Source organism: Coffea eugenioides, chromosome 7 (assembly GCF_003713205.1).
Source record: "Coffea eugenioides isolate CCC68of chromosome 7, Ceug_1.0, whole genome shotgun sequence".
Lineage (NCBI taxonomy): Eukaryota > Viridiplantae > Streptophyta > Magnoliopsida > Gentianales > Rubiaceae > Coffea > Coffea eugenioides.
The window spans coordinates 9,691,893-9,713,433 of record NC_040041.1 but is presented as its reverse complement, the minus strand read 5'-3'; the positions used below and the strand labels follow the sequence as shown (position 1 = coordinate 9,713,433).

The 21,541-nt window shown below is 35.2% G+C and overlaps 2 protein-coding genes across 2 annotated transcripts; one reads left to right on the top strand and one right to left on the bottom strand.

The window, feature by feature from the left end:
- The first annotated feature begins 6,368 nt into the window (after positions 1 to 6,368).
- On the top strand, positions 6,369 to 13,454 carry LOC113778494 (protein CPR-5). The gene is made up of 5 exons (XM_027323926.1): positions 6,369 to 6,789; positions 9,686 to 9,742; positions 10,084 to 10,119; positions 10,254 to 10,997; positions 12,692 to 13,454. The coding sequence occupies exons 1-5, from the start codon at positions 6,391 to 6,393 to the stop codon at positions 13,211 to 13,213; spliced, it is 1,758 nt and encodes a 585-aa protein (XP_027179727.1). The 5' UTR covers positions 6,369 to 6,390; the 3' UTR covers positions 13,214 to 13,454.
- A 742-nt stretch (positions 13,455 to 14,196) lies between these two features.
- On the bottom strand, positions 14,197 to 21,491 carry LOC113778678 (protein HEAT INTOLERANT 4-like). The gene is made up of 14 exons (XM_027324156.1): positions 20,953 to 21,491; positions 20,201 to 20,239; positions 20,044 to 20,097; positions 19,826 to 19,889; positions 19,316 to 19,374; positions 18,683 to 18,807; positions 18,524 to 18,583; positions 18,085 to 18,143; positions 16,540 to 16,619; positions 16,281 to 16,319; positions 15,628 to 15,690; positions 15,497 to 15,544; positions 15,282 to 15,410; positions 14,197 to 14,600 (listed from the first exon to the last, which is right to left on the bottom strand). Exons 1-14 carry the CDS (start codon positions 21,352 to 21,354, stop codon positions 14,553 to 14,555), a joined length of 1,269 nt encoding a protein of 422 aa, XP_027179957.1. The 5' UTR covers positions 21,355 to 21,491; the 3' UTR covers positions 14,197 to 14,552.
- Positions 21,492 to 21,541: the final 50 nt, after the last annotated feature.

Genomic DNA, 21,541 nt, shown 5'->3' with positions numbered 1-21,541 from the left:
TTTTTTTTAGCAGGCTTGATGCTTCTTTGGCATGATATCTAGAGTACAAGATGCAGATTTCGAAGTGCTGGTGCCGTACACTTTCTTTGCTGCAGAACATGAATCTTTTTCTTCCTAGAGCAGTAGAGTAGTGGTCCAAAAAGTTCTTCCAACTTCAGAATTTTCAACAGAATATAGTCTCCCACATTGTTCATTGCTATCCGATGCTGCAGCTTATGGTATATTTTGACCGTCCAGTAATATTTCTTGGCGTAGATCGCATTAGATGCAGTCCACACATTCAAAGCAGATGACCAAAAGTTCGATGAAGAAAGTTAAAGCAAGTGCATGTGCATGCATGAACACAATATAACTGAGTTTAGAATTAATGGTAGAGATTTTCCCATGCATGGGAAATTGCCTTACCCTAGATGGGAAATGATGTTTGGAAAGGACATGGATGGTTCCCCTATAAGATGTGTCAAGAATTTGTTTGATCTTCTTGTCTCCAATTACAATTGATCTTTCAAGTTTCAACAATATTTAACGGTGCAAAGCAAAAACATGGAAGTTTTTCAATTTTCATTTCAAGATTCACTACATTCAATTATTCTTTTTTCTTTCCCAAAAATGAAAATGGTGGTTGCCTTTTACGTGTTTGGATCAATTCCCTTAGTTAAAATAGCTAGGCACATACATATATATATATATCTTGGTGCACAAAGCATTGTAGGTTTTGCTTTCAGTTTCATGCCAATAACAAGAGGTATCTACTACGGCTGAAAAAAGCAACAACAAATGGAGTGGGACAACTGGACAAGCATATATGCTTCATTTCTTCTTTAATTGTTATTTGTTGTGTCTCTTTAGATTCTACATGTCTCATCCGACTTAAAAAAGAATGATAATTAAGGAAACTATTACTTTTGCTGGCCTACATATTAAATTTTAAAGAAATTAATAAATCCCAACTATACTTCTTTAATGAACAAATCGTCCTCCTTTAGATTGTTAGACATAATTTTGATAGTTAGGAGTCTTGTAAATTTTAGTGGTGTTAACTATTAAGATGAAGCAAAACCCTATTTTTGTGTACATATGCTAATCATTACCATCCATTGCCAAACTTGCAATGTGAATTTTAATTTATCTCAAGGCTAAATTGAATGTTCGAATACATCATATCATTTTCACAAAAAGGAAATCCACTGGTTCAGACCCATGAAGATATATGTCTTCCCAGCTCCCACTCTTCTTTTAGCTTGTTTTTATACCATCTGTTAATGTGCTATCTCAGCAAAATTGCCGTCCCATGCATGGCACTTGTTTGGATTGAAATGCTTGTAATTAGCTCGATATTAATTAGATCTAGATTTGGAAGTAAAAGGTGTTATTTTTCAACTTCAATAGTTTTCCAATTATTTTGAATTTGGATGCTTTTCTCACAATGATCAAAAGAAACTAACATACATTTTCTCCACCTAGAGTGAAGAATCAGCTACCAAGAATTCCATTTTTTTCCCTCTTTTAATGGAGAACGACATCAATCTACCGGCAATCTTTGCACAGACAGATAATTCAACGAGACTTTTAATTAGAATTTAAGACCTTTAATTTCTAAACCCTCAATTTTAACTATTAAATCAAGACCTTCTCGACAATCCAACGAGACATGTTGCCTAACTAGTACAATTTAATTCTGATGCAGGCTCCAAATAGTCATTCTTACGAAGAATCAAAACTCAGTCATAGTACCATTATTCCACTTACCCTTTTTTCGAAGCTATCCCTTAATTAGTTTATGCAAAACTGAGTAGAAAAATAGAAAAGAAAAGGGGAAAAAAAAAAGAATCGGCCTTAAATCATCAACCATGCGTAATTAGGCGCATGCATCCATCAACTTCCACATTTAAATGATTGAATTTGTAAACTCTTGTAATAAATTTCGAACCCTATTGTAATTATTTTAATCTAAGATTTATATGCTGAGCTCGCTTCAAAAATTCAACTAGCAGCTAGGTCATCTCTCAAGCCAGGCTTGCACAGTGAAAATGTGCCAAATGGCTGATTTTCACTCTATATATATAAAGAAGATGTCACTCAGCTTGCTGACAAAATGTTTAGACCTTGATATTTATGAAACCTTTTGGTCAAAACTATAGTTAGGTAATTAGTTTAATTGTTCACATGCTGATTCTAATTTTGATCACCTTCTAGGAGACATGATCATAATCTTACAATTTTTAGACTCATTTATTGTAATATTGGTGAAGGATGGGAAACCACCTACAAGATTGGTGACCTAAGTTGAATTGAAAACAAGAATTTAATATTTTTATGACCTGAAAAGAAAAAAGGAATAAAGACATGGAGATAAACTATATGTAACTTCCAAATGTCTATGAAGTGGTTAAAACAAAGTCTGCATGACATATATACTACGAAATCATGTCAGACTCTTCATCTTTAATCATATAATACTTCGTATTATTGGAAGTATCAAGACAGATTTTTCTGTACGTAATGACTAAACAATGACTATAAAACATAATCTACAAAGTCTTAAAAAAAAGTTAAAAGCTCCCCATGTCATACATTTGTCTTCTCATGATTAATTTTCTTGTCTGGCTGCTTCCTAGTTCCCAGACCATTATGGCATGGCAGCAGATTGTTAGATTTGACCAAGAAGCTAACTAGTAAACACATCAAAATATACCTTTTTTTTCTTAATAAAATGCCTACAGTATTGGGAAGCATTATTTATAATACATTTATGTGAATATGTGATACATATGGGTAGTTTATATGTTTATATTTTGTGTAACTAAAGCATTAGATTTAGTCCATATTATGTGTATCATCACTTTTAAGGTAGATATATGTGAAAAAGGTGTAAAAAAAAAAAAGAGCTAGTTTTCTCATCTTGATCAACCAAAATTATTATGTCCATATTACACCTACCAGTATCTTTTTTATTTTATGTGTGTATTTATTTATTTTGGTATAACAAGCCTCACCACTAACTTAGAGGGAGTAAAAGAAAATTTTCATGGAAATGATCTAATATTCTTTCCTTGAACCTATTTATTATTGATGTTTATGTTTTATTCCATACCAGTTCTTACTTTAGATGTACAGAATGATCTCATACCAATGTCCAGCTTTACTACACTTACATTTAGGACACAATTCTATTATAGTGTTGAGAGGCATCAAAATTTAAGCACTTGTTGGCCTGTCTTCTAGAATAAATTAGGGACACTTGTTAATTGTAACTAGTTATTTAGCTTTTAAAATTTTCTATTCAAGCTCTAGGTGTCTGGCTCTATAACAGGGGACAATAGTCAATGGTTTGTAGTGTCTCTTCTTTGAAAAAAAAAAAAAAATTCTTTGAAAATTTTGAAAACTCTAAATCCTATCCCTTGCTATCCATGAATATTGGCTACTACGGAAATAGCTACAATCTATATTTGCTCTTTATCTGTTTTTTAAAATCATCTACTCATTAGCCTAATGTAACTCTCAGAATCTAAAATTAAATTTCAAATTTTATATACACTGACAGTAGACACACTATCACTGTTAAATCCATGACATGTGCAAAAATTAAATTTCAAATTCAAATTTTACATAGTTGTCATTCATCTAACGTTGACAGTGTATACACTATCAGTGTAGGAAAGATTAATCTAAATTAAAAATAATAAAATTAGTATAGAAAAAGTTTTAACTTTCTTTTTTTGTCGCAAATACATAAGTATGCATCAATCATTAGTTACAGTATAGCAAATCATGCGTTGAAAACTTATAGTTGTGCAACATTTCAAAGCAAGAAGAATTTACCCTAACTATTCCCATAATCCACATACAATGTATAACTAAGAAAAAAGTAATTTGTGCAAGAGAAATTTAGATTGCATCTAAAACATTTAATTTGATCAACAATTATATTCCATGCATGTAAAAGTACCTTGGGAGGCAAAATATGCTTATGCTCGCACTCTTTCCCCCTTGGACAAACATATATGAATGTGTTGGATGTTTGTTTTTACTTGTTTAACTGCATGCGACTTTTCCTGTGTGCCTTTCAATTTTAGCCTAAATCCAAAGTTTGCCTTTTTGAGGTTTCTTGACTACTGTCATATTTTATGCATAATAACATCAAACTTATTATATTACCATAATGTTGAAGTAGTTTCAAATTTTCTTTGTTGCTGCTAGGTAACCTAACCTTTGTGTTGTCATCAAATTTGTGATTGTATTATTTGGTTGCCGTTCATTTGGAGTCAAACATAGATCTTTATTATCTGTGTCATGAATTTGGCAAAAATTATGTCGACTGTTTTATCATGTTTTTTCTATGCAAACAATACACAAAAAAATGGGTAAAGTAGGGTTTTCTTTGTTTCGATGATTTGAAATGTACGACGTACTCATGTTGACTCTGCGTGTGTGTCTGTGTGTTTTTTTTAAGTGGAAAGTTTTGAATTTAAATTTTTTCACTTATAATTCCTCAAAAAAATAAATTAAATTATAACGATTAAATAAATATCTTTATAAGTTGATTTTTCCCTGATCACATGCATGCATGTGTAAGGTGTATAACTACGTCTACATAATCAAATTATATAAAATAGATATCTCATTTTCAAGCAAAAACAAAAGAAAAGTAATGAAAAAAGTTCTCACACAAATGAGAGTTAATTACATCACATCACCTAAAACTTTCACCCATTGTAAACGAGTATTCCTTGTACCATTAATTCATTAAACCTTCTTTCACAGAAGGCCAACAGGATCACAGTATTCATGGAACGATCTAGGAGTAAACACCTTTTAATTAACAAGAATATTGCCCCTTTTAGTATTTGTTCTCTCCTTTTTAAGAAATATTGCTTAACTAGAGACTTGGGTTTTCAATTCTTCATTAAAGCAAAGGATTCTTTGCCCAAAATTAGGACCAAATGCAGTTAATGGTGACCTTTTGAATAAGTTTTGGTAACATTGATTTGATCTTGAGCACGTACGGCCGACGAATTGAAGATTTTTGTTATATGTTAGATAACAAAGACAGCGTAAACGTAACTTCATTAAAGCATCTTGTACAACTTTACATATATAAGATTCTAACCTCTTAAACGCAACATCATTAAAGCATCTTGTGCAACTTTACACTTACAAGATTCTAACCTCTTGAAATTAATGTACACAACAAAAAAATGAATGAAGGGGCACCTTAACGAAATCCCAAGAATACCATTCATGAATGATAGCGATTCGCTTGCCTTTATTTGAATCGAGGAATTTGACGAAAGATTTGAAATTTATTTAAATCGCTTCAATTGTTTGGATCGCTTAATTGACATTTGGACTTGTAATATGCCAACTATTAAAATATATTTTAAATAATAAAATAATTGATAATTTACAAATCTAAATATCTTCTAAATAATGTAAATGATTAGAGGCATTTGAAATGATTTCAAATCTTTAGTCCAGTCTCTCTATTCAAACTCAACCATATTCAAAAAAAGAAAGAACATTTATGAAGTTTATCTTATCATGGACCACCCAAACACAATTCTTCTTTTTTCCTAGTAATAAAGCTGGCTTAAGCCAACATGCTTACAAAATGCACCCTCAAATTCACTTTTATTTCATCATCTTACATACACTAGTTATGTAAAGATGAAAATTGAGAGCATATGTGATACCACATGCATAAAATTAATAAGAATTGGAAAGACAAATACCTCGTTCACCAGAATAAGGAAAAACTGCAATTTGCAAATGAAGTGAAAAGTCTGTTTAAGCTTGTTTCGATTGCTATTTTTTGAAAAATTTTATAAAAAATTATTATAATAATATGATTATGTGAAATAAAAGAGCATTTGAGAAATGTTTCAAGAGAGTATATTACAATAAAAAAGTATTTTAAAAATATTTTTTATGAAAACATACAATCCAAATAAAATATTTTACTTTTCTTTTGCCACATCAAGAAATGATTAATTGAGAGCATAATAGTAACTTTTTTGTTTCAACTGGGAGGTATCCTGATCTGGACAGAATTACCTGAGCGAGCCAGACTACTTTCAAGTTGTGAAAGCCCGCTCCAAGGATCACAGCACGGTAGCTCCCGAGAGACGAACCTGAGACCTGCTCCTAAAGAGGAGACTACGGAAACCGTTTGAGCTCCGCGCAGGGGGACATAATAGTAACTTGTTGCTTTGAATTATGTGTACCTTGGCATGAAAAAATGCGACGGGAAAAGGTGGGATACATGTGTATTTTGAGGGACTATAATGTAATTAAACCTAAACCAAAAGACAGATTAAGAAAACGGATCCCGATTTAGAAAATGGGGGGCAAAACAATTTATTCCCCCCCCCCAACCTCTTTAAATTTACCATGGACGCCCCTCCTTCTCCTCCTTTGCAAGTTCCCCCTAGCTCCCACAACGACGCCGTTGATTCATCCAATCCAATGGCTCAAATTTCCACTGCATCATCAATGTCCGAAGCCATCAACGGCTCAGAACCCACCAATCGAAACACAGAAGGGAAAAAGAAGAAAAAGCAGAACCACCATTCAGAGGCCTCTTCAGAATCGCCGTCTTCGTGGGCTTCCTCCAGTGGGTTCCGGTCCACGGCGTCCTTGTCACACTCTTCAGCACAAAAAAGAGGGATTAGGCTCTTTGGTCGGCGCCCAAACCCTAAAATATTTTCCGGGCCGGGCCGGGCCAAGCCGGGGGATGACGGTGCGCTCGCTCTTCCTCTTGGCATGTCCATTGCAGCTATTGTTGCTCAGGTATATTTGTATATGGTTTTCAATTGGTCCGCATTTTGTATTTCTGATTGATTTTTTTTTTTTCTAAAAAAGATAGAAGGGAAAAAAATGTTGATGAATTTTACTCCATTGGTTGCTTTTAGTGTAAAGTTTTGATTTTTACTGGGAAAGTTGGAATTTTTGTTGGATAAGATAATCATGATCTTTGGTGTAAGCTGGACTTGCCCGGTGCTCTTATTGCAGGGTGGTATAGGTTTTTTGCCCCAGTGTCGCTGGCGATATTGTGGTGTTGCCACTACAATACCAAAATAAGTACATTAATAAAGAACAAAAAAGATATAACCTGGGCTGTTTGAGTATGCAAGAGTATGTTTTGCAGAGCTGGGAAGTTGAGATTTGGAGCGGAAGAGTGAATTTTGGGTAGGGGTTGTGGAAAATTTAGGTAGATTTTTTCTCTAGATTGATAGTGGTATTGGGATTATGTGGATTGTTTGTCCTTTTAGAAAAAGGTTGAAATTTTCTTTGGGAGGATGAGATTTCAGTTCCAAATATATGAACGATAAAGATACAAGTGGTATTATTGCCGTTTAATGGAATTTGTAAATTTTTTAGGCTTGTGCTGTTTATGATGGCTGGTGGAATATAAGGCTTACGGATTTATGACTTTCACAGTTTTCCCACTTCCGTTTTGTTTTTCTAGGTTGCTGATTTAAATCCTTCAAGAGCTTGGCCAGGTTGTATATGGGAATATACAAAATTGTAGCAAAGTTATGTGCATTAGTAGCTTTAGGGTTCACAGAAGTGACTTGTAGGTTTACTTAAAGTGGATGCCTCTTGACTTACCAGATTTAAACATGTATCTCTGTTGTATATAGACAACATTGTTAGTTTCATAAAACTAGCTGGTGCATCTACTAGACTATTCCAGAATTAGCTTGTGGTAAATTAAATATATGACAGTGGAAGGGTCTCCTTTTATATCATTTTAACTAAATAACTGATCAGAAGTCTGATCAATCATCAGGCTTTTATTCTAAGTATGCACTTACTAGTTTATCCACCAAAAGTAGGAGGCATTAGGCTTGACAAAATCCCAAATAGGAAAGTGGTTTAGTTGATGATTGTAATCTACATATCGTTTCCCTTTCCTTAATATTTGGAGGGTATGATTGTTCACTGTTTTCCAGTAGTGGCATTTGCAAATCTTTTATTTTTGCTTATCCAGATAGACCATTTCTAACTGAAGTTTTGAAAATGTTTCATTCTCAAATTGTTTCTTCTTTTGTCAGTGTTTTTTGTTTTTTTAATTTTAGCAGTACAAACTTTCAGTATTTGGATAGTCCCTGAATGTGATATAATAGTTACTGAAGAATGCATACACTTTCATGATGTGTAAAGGCTTCATTTTGCATACATTGATATATGTGGGAATTACCTTTTGCACGTGGTTGTAGAAATACACTTAATAACCAGTACTTTGGATAGAGAACCACCCTTCATTTTCTAATTTCCTCTGGCTTGTGAGTTGAATGAATAATTGATGGTACGCAAATAAATTCTTGATGATAGTGTATCTAATGAACATTTTCACTGCCCTGAATGAAGCTTACAGTCTTTGCAGTTGATATATGCTTGTATTGATAGATTCAAGTTGCTTCATGCAAAGAATGATATAGATGACAATTGATTGCGTGCTTAAATCGTTTCTACTCCATTAAGATTATAAATGCTCAGATTTATGTACTCAAGGAGTCCCTCTATATAGTATAAACTACTAATTGAGCCATTACTTAATGAATTGGGAACTAAGTGAAACAAGATTGATCAAGTTGCCCTGCAAAAAGAGTTGAACCTGTCTCTGATATAAAATATACAAATCTATAATCTAATCTAGTCCCTGAGAACTTTTTTGCAATTGTAGCAATTGATATATGCATACTTGAACAGATCCAGTTTGTTTTTCATTATGAGTAATAATTTCAGTTGCATGCAGGCTGCTTTTTAAACAAATCATGTTGAGTGCTGCTAAATCCACCTTGAATTTGATGGATTTGGCTCAGGTGCTCAATTCAAGCCACTTCATTACCCTTTTTTTTGGACTTGGGTCAAAATCTAAATTCAATATGCTTTTCCAAAAAAATGTTGAAATTCTCTTATGAATTTCAATATGCTTTTCTTATGAAATTCTCTTCACCCTTTAAATGAATATCCGGTGTTTGCTTGTACGTCATTTTACATGTATGCTTCTGATAACATAAATAAACCTAAAAGATCACCTGTATGAAATGGAATTATTTGAAGTATTGTATGAGCCTGATGTTTAAGATTTTGAGCTGAATGTTGTTTGACTTCAAGCTAAAAACTAACAAATTTAAAGTTATTTTAAATTAATGCTCGAGCTTAATTCAGGAGTTGGTTGAATTTATAACAACACTTAATTGAGCGTTTGTTCAAGGCAACCCTATTTGCTTGTGGGACTACTCTGTTCCTTGAACTTGCTGTAAAATTGTTCATTTAAGAACTGAGATTGTGTGTTCAGTGGCAGCTTTGTAACCAGTCCTTACTTGAGCCCAAAAAATATGTTATTTACCTTTTGGTTTATATGGAGTATTACTTGTGGATTCAAGTACAAGAAATCCAATACTACATCACATCAAGAGAAAGAAAGTGAAGTGTATGCTCACATATTAGTAACCCAAAATTTTGTCCAATAATTTCTCATTGTAAAGGAATATGCATTACTAAAGCATACAGCTTTCTGGTATAGTAGCTTGGCTATTCTCCATTTTCCCACCTTTTCTAGTGAACACTATGTAGAAAATGTTCTCCAATGACATCCTCTTTAAAATGATGCACTTGCTTGTGTTTCTTTTTTGTCATTGCACAAAGATTGATAAATTTTCAGTTGTTAATGTAGGTTTTGAAAAGAAAAGATACAACAGATGAACATAAATTTGTGGATCATCTATCTCAGGTAACTTTTCTCAAAGAATAGAATTGCCAAGTATTCTTCCTAATCAAGAGGAAAGCTAATATGTTGTTATTGACAGGGGAATCCTCATTGTTGGTAGTCTCTCTTATATTTTTGGTGTCTCATTTGGTAAAGTTATCGTAATAGAACTTCTAGTGGCCAACTGTCTAGACCCAGTCTAGGATCCTAATGCTTCAGTTCATCAAGTGGACTCATTTGAATGGATCAATCAGTTATACCTATCACCAGTAGATGACCTGATATTATGCATTTTTATTAGATTCTTTCTTATTGGTCATCGAAAGTTGGATCTAATGATTCTGGATGGATCTCATTGCTTGTAGATATGCGCTGCAGCAGTCAGAGAATCTTTAGTTAATGTAAGTTGTATTCCACATCTTCTGCTGATTCTGCAGTGAACTTGCATTCCTTCTTGTAGTTCATCAGCTTGAGCAAGTAAAGTAGTTGATCCACTTGCTAATGTGTTTCTGCCCTCTTACTCACATGGAAGCAGGTTTATGGAGATAATTTTGATTGTTTTGTGGAGAATTTTGAGAAATCATTCAGGAGCACCTTGATGACTTTGCATGTAATCAATAAATCTACTAAAGCTAAAGGAACAGATAAGGGAAAAGCTGAGATATGCTCGTCCGAAGTCATGACAGTCTCTTCTGCCAACAGAGCTGGCAATTGTGGATGTGATTTGGGAGTCAAAGAATGCCTTTCAGATCCACTTCTTGCTGCCGGCAGTCATGAACAACCAAACATTCATGAAGAGATAGCAGAAAATACAACGATTGATCCAAGGAATAACAGTCTTACTGTGCATGATCAACAAATAACGCAGAATATGGCCTTCATCACTCCAAGCAGAAGCTCAAGTGGTTATAATAGCCAATCAGTTCTTAGCACCTTCGAGAAATCCATTATTGAGCAAGTTCGATCTAATGATCTCAAGGAATTTGAGATGGGACTTACTGTGAAAAAATTGCAACTTAAGGAAAGACAACTAGCTCTCAGTTCTCATGCAAACTTTTTAGAAAGGTCTAAATTGGCATTTGGCTTTTCTAAGGCTTCCTTCAAGGTTGAAAAGTTCAAAACTCAGTTAGGAGATGTAAGACATGCTGAGCTGCTTAGAAAGTGCATAGACTGTCTTGTTGTTGGTCTCTTTGTCATGTTAGGCTGTGCAGGATATGGAGTTTTTGTTTATTCCCACAAAAGAATTTCTGAGGCTACAGCATCTTGCTCACGTCTGGAGGTACGGAATGTTTTCATTGATTCTTTGATTCAACCAGTAATTGTTGATTAATCTCTCTATACTTTTCACTGTTTCTCTTTGCCATATTTGGGAATATGTCTGTTTAATAATGCAATACAGAATTGTTTTTTGCCAAATATAAAAACTTAATCTGAAGATGGAAGATCTTGTAATGGCACTGTAATTTACTGATAACCCCTCGCCTCCACACAGACACCCACCCCCAACCAAAAGCCAAAAATGCTGCCTAAAATTGGACTAGGTATATCTATCTCTTGCCATCTTCATGTTGTGCATATATCACGGTAATGATGCTATAAGTTGTTATATTGATGTTTTACAACTGACGTTTCAAACTTTATGAGCGCCATTATTGAATTTTAGAGTACCTTAGTATATGCAGTACAAGCATATCTAAGTGTTTCACTACATATGCTTATGTTTAGTCATGTCCCCACTTTCCTTTGGATTTTGTCCATGCTAATTTCCTTTTAGGTCTGGTGAAAATACTGTGGGAATGCCTTCATGAGAATGCACACTCTAGGACTTGCTTTGCCTATTTCTGCAAATTATTTAATTAGCTAGGACCAGAAAAATAATTGGAGTATCTCATGCCAAATTTAAGACGATAAGCTACAAGAAGCGAAGGAGGAAAAGAAAGAGAACAATGGGGTAGAATGATTTGGTGGAAAACGTAGTTTTATGAACATCATTGTGGTACAATGTAGTGATCTTCCTCTAGTATATACCCAGAGAAAGCTATGTGATGGCAGCATGCAATGCAATCCCATACTACCGGACCTTTTAGGTTTGGTTGCTAAATCTCAAAGTATTCACTAAGTTGATCCCTCTTACATTGTGGAATGTGTCTTACAAAGACGATGTCAAGAGAACAGCTATGGTGGACAGGAGCATAAAACCTTTTATGAGTGTATAAGCCTTCCAAACATGAGTCAAGTCTTTGTTGCCTGGTCTTTCATTGGTTCATTTGTGCAACAGTTACATTTTCATTTTGTCGATTGCATGGTACTTAGGGTTTCATTTGGACCCCATTCTTAAGAACTCTGAACTTTGTCCCAATGTATCTCGCAAGCTCATATAAATAGGCAAATTAACAGCATAAACCCGTTAATTATCCAATGAAAGAGCAAACAATCTTAAACGAGTATAGAGCTGAAGTTATTCATTGAAATATAGAGTTTGTAAACTACATCTGACAATATTTTCTTTTGTCTAAAAGAAGTTTCATCGATTGGACATTCTCCATTACCACAGTTTTCCTTTTTATGAACTGGGGAGTTCATGAAGATCACTGATCTGTGCATGCAATGGCTCCATAAATCATGATCTACAAAAATTATGCCTAAATTGGAAAGAGAGTAGCCCAAGGGAAGAAAGACTTTCTTTACTATCTTGTTATATTGTCCATTGGAATTGCACAGAGCTCCCACCAGCATACCTTAAGAGAATTATTTATTGCAGAATCTGGAGAAGGTATTATTGGACCAGATATGAAGTCATTGTTTATGCCTTATAGATGCTTCAATAGTTGCCATCATGCATAAACCTATTTACTAAAATTGATGCTCCCGATCATTCAGGCTAGCTGTTTATGCATCTATGAACCTCCATTCTGCATTCTGTGCGCTGCATAAAGATTTTCTGTTTGAACCTCTATACTCTTTTTGCTCCAGGAATCCAAGTCTTGGTGGATGCCAAAGTCAATGGCATCTTTTAACTCAGGAATGCAGATTCTAAAGTGTCAGTTTCAAGTCGTAACCCGAATGTTGGCTGGTGGTTTCATGGTCCTTGCAATTGCCTATTTGCTTCTTCAGAGATCCGCAACATCAAATCAAGCAATGCCAGTCACTTTCATCGTTTTGTTATTAGCAGTTGCCTGCGGTTTTGCGGGAAAGCTATGCATCGACACATTAGGGGGCAGTGGAAACCATTGGCTAGTTTACTGGGAGGTTCTGTGCTCATTGCACTTTCTTTCAAACCTTTGGACCTCAATGTTGTTCGCTATTCTTCACGGGCCGATTAATGTGTCAGAGGGAACCAAGAACAATCCGCGTTTTCCATATTGGTTGAGAAGATGTCTATTCTATAGTACTGTTTCTCTGTTTCTCCCATTGTTATGTGGATTTTTACCTTTTGCAAGCCTTGATGAATGGAAAGACCACTTCTCTTCACTACTGATGGATAGTGAGGATTGATTTTGGACTGATGACTTCTATATGCAGACTAGCTGCAGAGTGTAGTAATGCTTGTTGTATGTATTTATGTACCATAGTCTACATTACCAGGGTTCCATTTTTCTGTGAATCATAGCCTTTTCTACAATGATGTTCAAGCAATAGTTGGCTTGCAGATGTCTGATAAATGGGCCCTAATGTAAACTTAGTTCCTTATTTGTAGCGTTAAATTGCATCAATTTTCAGCCTTTTGTTTGCAACACTAGTATTGTACTGCTTCGGTGGAGTTGAATATAGAAGAATATGATATATATATATATATATATATATATATATATATGCCCTATCAATTGCACGTAAATAGTAATAATGTTACCTTACATGTAAAATTTGAAATTTAAATTCAAATTGAGATGATTAACTTGTGTATACTTTGTTAATGTGAGAAAGATTTATTATTATTTTCTTTATTAAGGGAATTTTTGAATTCCTTTTTGGAACAACACATAATCCTTTTGGTGATAATGAAATTCAAAGCAAATCCCAGCCTTCCCAACTAAGAAACAGTTTCTGCAGATTCTCAATGATGACTGTTGGCGACAAGCCAGCATCTCTAAAGCTAAAGCTCGGCAGATATTTGTTTGGACAGCAATTTTCAAAAGAAAAATTACTACGTTTTACATGAATACGTTTCTCAATTATCTTTTTACTTCACATATATCAAATCGTTACAATAATTTTTTACAAAAAATCTAACAAAATGCAATCCAAACATGAAAAAGTACCAAATTTGCTATTTAGGCTTCTCCCGCCGATTAAATGTCACCACCTCACAATAATTTCCCTACCCATACCCGCAATAATTTCACGGATCCGGACCAAGTCCGGATCTAGACCCGAACCGTTGACAGGCCTAATTGCTTGCCACTTGACTTGGAAAGACATAGTACCAAATTTGCTATTTCAAACCAGTAAAAAAAGAAAAAAAAAAGTATGAGCAGAAATTACGGCAGAAACCAGCAATGGATAATCGAAAGAGTAAACCGCAAAGCAACAAGCAATTGCAGCATGTAAAATTGTAACAGATTCAAAATTGAGAGGCTTTAATAATATCCCGTATGATACAAATCAAGGTTGGACCCTTCTCTTCTTCTATACTTCTCTCTATTTCCCAATTTGGTCAAAACTCCAGGCTTACATTTCTGAGGGCAACGAGATTTTGAGTCCCTCCATATTACGAGCAACGTATTGTTTATAGCAACTAGACTTCTCTGGCAATTCTCGAGTAATAGCCGACATGCTCAAGCATAGTTGTCTGCCATCTCTTCACACCTACTGGTCCTTCATCCTTGGCAATTCATCATAACACTTTATGAGCCTTCCCGTAGTACCTGTTTATGAATGGAGCCTGTACCAAAGAAAGGATGTTAGATTCTCTCCTCATGATGCCACTGCACAACACAACGTTCAAGACATCTACTTATATGTTAATTTGTATATAATACCAAATACTGTATTTAAAAAAACCAAAACAAAACAAAACAAAACAAAGATTCCATAAAACAGTGTCTCAATCTGTTGAATTATAGCCTGTCCCAAAAAAGAGAAGCACAAAAGGTTCTCCAAATAATCAAATGATGAGGTGCACAAACATGCAGGAAAAGTGTCGGCATGTTCTTGGGAGTGGCTTACACTATGCGGGTGGAAAAGTGTCGGCATGTTCTTGGAAGTGGCTTACACTATGCGGGCGGTTATTATATAAAGTTTTATCATGTGATATTTGAAATTAACTCTATCAGGCAGGAGACAAATGTAAGATAACACTAATGATTAAATAACCCTGAACAGCAACCTGTCTGGGCAGCCAAACTGACTCCAGTTCTGGAGGATAAAGTTTAGCTCATATGGCACGAGCAAATGGCCTCCACTGGCATCTAACAGAACACTATTCCTTTAATCATGCTAGCATTTCCAACATATCAATGCCAGGGCTTCAGTTTAAGCTATGTTTAACCAACAATCAGTAATGCATTAGAGAACATACTACATAAACTGAGCGAGAAAAGTCGCCGCTTTTTCACATATTTACCTTGACACTTGATACATCAGGTGAATCAGGAGTAGTGACTGGATAGAATTTGTAGAATTTCATACTCTCAAGTGCAGCCTTTGTTTCATCACTCATTTCTTCAATTGCTTTTCTCCTGGCTTCCCTTGCCTACAAGAAATTATGCAACACCATTACTCATAGTGTATGAATCTAGATATTCATGAAATAATATGATCAGAAGCATCATAGGGTACCTCACGATTGGCCTTCTTGGCTTCTCGTACTTTCTCCTTCACAAATTCCTAACAAAGAGAGACTACATATTTTTACTACAATGATATGTACAAAAATTACAAATTAATTGCACGTCACCAGAAAAAGTCACCTTGAAGGCATCCTTTTTGTCAGCAGGCAATTGATCTTCCTCAATAAATTTGTCCGTGAACTCCTACACGTATTCAATTTAAACTAGTCAAAGGTAGGATACTTTCCTGCAAGTTGTTGGTTGGTATATGCTTTTGAACAAAATTACTAACACTGAATCTACTAAATCTACTACGTTTTACAGCACAGAGAGAGAGAGAGAGAGGTAGACAGTTAAGCACACACAGAGACATTACAGACATGCAAGAGGGAAGACGATATCCTGACGCACCGCAAGTGCAGCTTACTGAAATGGGGTGAAGGATGGAGAGTGTGGAAGGAGCGATGGCTCAGAAAGGTGGATAGGGTGAAAGGCTGAAAGTAGAGTAGAGCAGAGAGACTGAAGGAGAGAAGACAGTGGTGGATGGAACTCTACTTTTATTTCTATTCCCAATTTTTTTGGCCTTCCTGTCTTAGTCTTATGTAGAATAACATATCCATTCAATGAAACAGCCTCTAAAAGATGCTCAAGTGTATTCACATAGTACAATCAAACACATACGAATCTAATCTCCCCAACACCCCCAACATAATTCACTCAAAACAAATATGCTGATCCTGATCATACTACAATACACTACTGAAAGCAAGCAGAGAGACAGTGTCAAGGCATACCTCAAGTTCATCAAGCTCCCAATCAAACTCGCAGACTATCTGTACAGAGAAAGGATTAGAACTTAAAGTCAGACTAGGCATAGCTTCAACAATGTTCTAACGGTCTACATCTAGCAAGTTCGTATCTCATAACACCAATGTAGTGTGTATATAAACCACCTGCCATCAAATTTGATGATCATCTACACAGAGTCAACTCAGAACTTAATGTTATGAAATCTCAAAACCATTAATTAATTACATGAAAGGAAAATCATACCGGTGGTTCTGTATCAGGAAATAAAATGTCCACATCTGTTTTGTTCTCAAATTTGTCTTCCCTCAGCGGCTGATAGAAGTCTGCAATGAACTAGAATGTCAAATATATGCTGAAAATAGAGGACAATGATTATAAAATTTTAATCATATCATCTATTCTGACTCATTCATGCAATTGTTCAGAGAGATGCATGTGTGCAATTCAAATTCCCTTACAATGCTTCCCTGCAAAAGACAATGATCAAACTTTGAAACAAGAGAATTAAGCTCCATCGTTACAGTGTGTTGGAAAATTATAAATTCACAAAATGAGATTTTGCTAACGTAATTCTCTTATGTACTTATCGCATGATTTCAAACCTATAGTACTCAAAATCATCCCATGGTACTTCCGGAATACATCCTATGAACTTGTATCCTGAGCCAATGTCAATCACAGTGCTTGTAACACTTCACTCCAATGCATTTCAAGGTATTGATTTATTTTTTCCAATTCCCAAGAAGTTCTATTAATGAGGCAATTATGTGAAATGCAATAAGATAATCCCATCAGGAAGGCAGGATTAATCCAGGAATAGAAACAAAACGAAAAGGATTATAGGATAATTAATTTGACCCCAGAATTCTTACACCTCCAATAACAATTGTTTTAAGGAAATTGAAGTTTTATGCCTACCACCATTCTTACAGAATCCTTCCGATTATCCTGTACAACAAAACACAGGATAACTGTTTTAAAAAGGATTAGGAATTCTCTAAATACTAATCAAATCATAGAAGAGCTAACATTCATTGGTCACATTTTTGTTAATGGGACTAAGTCCTTATATTGAATATAATGAAGAAAAGTGTGCCCAAAACACACTGAGAATGCGGTTTAAGCCTCTAATAGAATTATACCCCATGCAGAGAACCATTTATTAGATAAACCATGCAGAAGTATTTACCAACAATCTACAGTGGTATTTTTTGCTCATAGACCAAAGTCCTTATACTGAATACAACGAAGAAAAGTGCACCCAAAACACACAGAATACATTAGAGGCCTCTAATGCAATATTTCCTATGCAGACAACCGTTTATTAGATAATCCTTGGAGGAACATTCACATTATACCCCATATTTCTGATCACTCTTGATGCTGCTAACTAAGAAACAGTTTTGTACAGAGACTTGACAAAAAGGTTATTCTTGGTCGTAAGACACTTGTTTGAAAGCACATTGACCACTGAGATACCAGTTTATCATGTACTTCCTCAAAGAACAAGGTATCTCTGAAGAAAAGGAGCAACACTAGCTGACTGAGAGGCTTCATCAACGATGATATCCTATTGATGAACAACATACATTTTCAGCGATGATAATAAATAAATGAAGTTCATATAACTATATGCTTATACTATATCATTCTGCAAGCACCAAAAGGAAGAGTAAATACTGATGAAAGGTTAAAAAGCACAAAATCCAAACAAAAGGCACCATATAAAACTTCTCTTTACACAATAAACAAGATCTAATGCAGCATTGAAGGTTTAGATACACTCACAAGGAAGGCAATATTCAAATTTCTTTACACGATCAATCTTCAAATGTTTCAAACCAGCCCTGTGAAAAACAATACCAAAGAGAATTAACCATAACAAGAGCTGGGCCAAGGAAGACAAGAAAAGCAGAGCGAGAGAGAGAGAGAAGAGAACAAAGAGGGGGAAAATCAGCAGATGTTACTAGACCAAAGAGCTAGGACATATCATCCCAAAACATCACTATTGAAATCCATGTACCGCAGATTACAGATATCCTAATATGTAAAGCATATGTTATCCACATTCCCTTAATTCTCAGGCCTCCAGAGGGAACTCAGGATTAACATGAATCCTACCAATCTAAATGGAAAAAGGAAAAACAGAGGGAGGGCAACTGAGAAAGAGATCAAGACTGTTTAAGACATGAAAAGGAACCAAGGAGCAAAAAACAAAAAAATCTACCTTCTCTGTGTACAAGCTAAAATGAATATTTGGGATTTAAGTCTTTCAACTTGAGAGTCCCTACAAAATAATATAAGAGCAGAACCATAAACATATAAGCATCCAGTAAGAAATCTTGTGCAGAAAATAATATAACGAATAACAGGAGATGGTAACTACCTATTTGCAAAAGGAATATAAGGTACCCAATCCATTTTCATCTGCTTCATAGGTAAAATTTCTTCAGACTCCCTCTGTACTGAGGTAATTCCAATTTTGTCAGAGGGTGGAAAAGGAGATACCACCTGTTTGAAGAAATAAGAATAAGACTTAGGAACTCTAGAAAAAGAAATAACTTCTTTCTGCTCTCCAATTTGTCATAATTTAAACAGAACAAAACCTAAATTCACAAAATGAACATGCTTCTGTCTTAAGCACATAAGTGCAATAAATTCACCAGCTAAAGTTTTCTTCTTCTGTTTGACAGCTAAATAAATGTTCTTGTTATATTAAAACACAAAAAGTCCTTAAAGCATAACCACTAAAGCTAGAAGTACCAGTAGTAGACACCTATAAGAATGCCCAAGGAACAAAGCATTCCATTTGATGGAACTGGCAAAATTAAAGCAACATTGTATCCAAGCCTAAGATTGCATTGCTAAAGGAATAACACCTTCAGCTTGATTAAGTGCAAATTTGGTAGTTCGGTGATTACTAGATCAAAAAGTTACATAGTCAACTATTAAAGAAATATTTAAAAAGTCAGTACCCTTGATAAAGAGCAGTTCACATAACAGAATTATATGGACTTACAGCAACCACGACAGGGATCACGACCAGTTTTTGTTGCCCCTGGAAAGATACAAATTGTGCTGCAAGAATAGACAAAGTAGTCAAAGAAGAAGCCCAGAATCAGATGGAGCATTACCTGTAAGCAGTAAAAAGATGATCTGGCAGCTAACTAAGATTGGAATCAAATTTTGCTTCTGTTACATTTTATTCTTGTTTTGCTTTGTCCAGAGGAGTGAGTGGGGACATAATAAGAAGTTCATTATCGAGCATAGTGGGAATCCATATAATGTTATTAGCCTCAAAAGTAACATCTGCAGTATATAAATGACGAAACACCTTTGGTTGTTTTCAAGACATAAATGAAAAAGTTAAAAGTACATGAAAAGAGCTCAAGTCTAATTTTCCCTGCCAGCATTGTTTTCTTTTAAGCTGATCAAAGCATAAACTCAGAAAGGCATTCTAAGAAAATACTGGCATTGCATTTAGAGAAAATCAAAGGGGCAAGGGAAATAAGTCCCAGATAGCACTTACGTTCTGTACATCCAAAAAGATATACTTTCTTCCCATGTAACTCCCCACCTTCTTCAAATGCATCCTGTAAAGCATTCCATGAGTACTTTTAGCTAACTTCTAAGCTCTTTTGCACTTTAGCTGATAGTTTTGTTGCAATTAGCAAAGAATGCTAAAGAAAAAAAAAAGGACATACAAATAGTTAATCCAAATAATCAATGTTAGAAAAAGTAGCTCACTTCCAAATTTTGGAAACTCCATTTATACTGGTAAACCAAGTCAAGCTGTTCCCACTGCAATCCATAAGAAAAGCAAAAAATAATAGCACTAATTCGTTAGATATCTTGTTTGGGACCTCTGGAGGCAAAAAAACACAATAAGAAATAGATTCCTTACCTCTGTGCCAACAGGAAACACCTGTTTCCATAGATCTTCCTGCAAAAAATAAAAAAATAAAAAATAAAAAAAACAGTGATGAGGCATTCTTCAAGATGATCTCAACATTTCTCGTAAGCAAAAGTAATTATTTGATGATCATCAGTTCACGTCAAGCAAAGCAACAGCCATATTCATGTCACATTTAGCAAACATCCTCAAATATAGCATAATGGAATAGGAAGCAAATGAAAGAACCAAAAACAGCCAAAGAAAAGGGCTTTGAAGCAACACCATCATATCTGTTAAGCTACAAAGTATGTCCTGTGCTTCCTTTATATATGTCTGTGTAAATACATGCAATTATCATTTTGCCAAGAAAGATATCCAAACATATGCTATCTGTAATGCCGAGATTACCTTTTTTTTTAATTCTCAGGTAAAAATATCATACAAAGTCGAAGTCCATATCATCAAAAAAATACAAATGTGAACGTGCACCTAAGCACAATGAAGAAAAATTAAAAATACTGGAGGGAGTTGAGCTTATTTCCCTACGCTCACATACTTTAAACGAATAAAATCACGAATATCAAAGGAGAACTTCACCTGAAACGCCAGTTACTAAGATCTCGAGAATCAAAATGCAAAAAGAGAAGTTAAAAATCAAGTTGTAAGCAAAAATTCAATCAAAATGCAATACTTATCAAGAATCACAGCACATTATCAAAACAGAAACAGTAAATAATTTCTCATAAGGAATAAGAATTTACCAGATTACGCTTCTCCTCGAAGTACTCAGGCTCATCCTCCTGCTTCGTTATTCTAGCTCGCTTACCCCGTCGCTTCACAGCTTTACTCGGCTCCACCTTCTCCTTTCCCTTCTTCTTCTCTTCAACCGGCTTGGTACTCTGCTCCTCCTTCTCCTTTTCCTCGTTCTCCTCCTCAGCCAGCTTGGTACTCGGCTCAGACTTGTTGTTCTCCTCAGTCTGCTCAACTTTACTACTCTCTTCCTCTTCAGCAGCAGCAGCCGCGGATTGGCTCTTCTCAACCACCTCCTCCTTGTTGTTCTCTTCTACGGTGGCTTTACTCGCCTCATTCTCGGCCTCCTCCGGCTTGGATTTAGCGGCTCCGTCTTTGCGGCTCGGCGCCTTTCTCTTAGTGCCCTTCCTCATTTTCCCGTGCGATTGTACCTTTCTTCTATATATCTATGTATATACAATTCTAGAGAGAGAGAGAGAGAGAGCTAGGGTTGGATGGAGCTCTCAAAATTTTGAATTGGAGAGAGGAAAAATGTGATGGCGGAGTGTGGAGGGAGAAAGAAAAAAATGGACCGTACCACTGATTGCTCTGTCATATATA

Bases quoted from the DNA above. Each gene is read 5' to 3' on its own strand.
- LOC113778494 (XM_027323926.1), top strand. From the start codon at position 6,391: ATGGACGCCCCTCCTTCTCCTCCTTTGCAAGTTCCCCCTAGCTCCCAC. The intron at 6,790-9,685 runs GTATATTTGTAT...TTGTTAATGTAG, and splicing joins TTGCAGCTATTGTTGCTCAG to GTTTTGAAAAGAAAAGATAC. The intron at 9,743-10,083 runs GTAACTTTTCTC...CATTGCTTGTAG, and splicing joins TTGTGGATCATCTATCTCAG to ATATGCGCTGCAGCAGTCAG.
- LOC113778678 (XM_027324156.1), bottom strand. From the start codon at position 21,354: ATGAGGAAGGGCACTAAGAGAAAGGCGCCGAGCCGCAAAGACGGAGCC. The intron at 20,098-20,200 runs GTAAGGAATCTA...TATGGATTGCAG, and splicing joins TGTTTCCTGTTGGCACAGAG to TGGGAACAGCTTGACTTGGT. The intron at 15,411-15,496 runs GTACCCTATGAT...AATTTCTTGTAG, and splicing joins CCAAGAAGGCCAATCGTGAG to GCAAGGGAAGCCAGGAGAAA.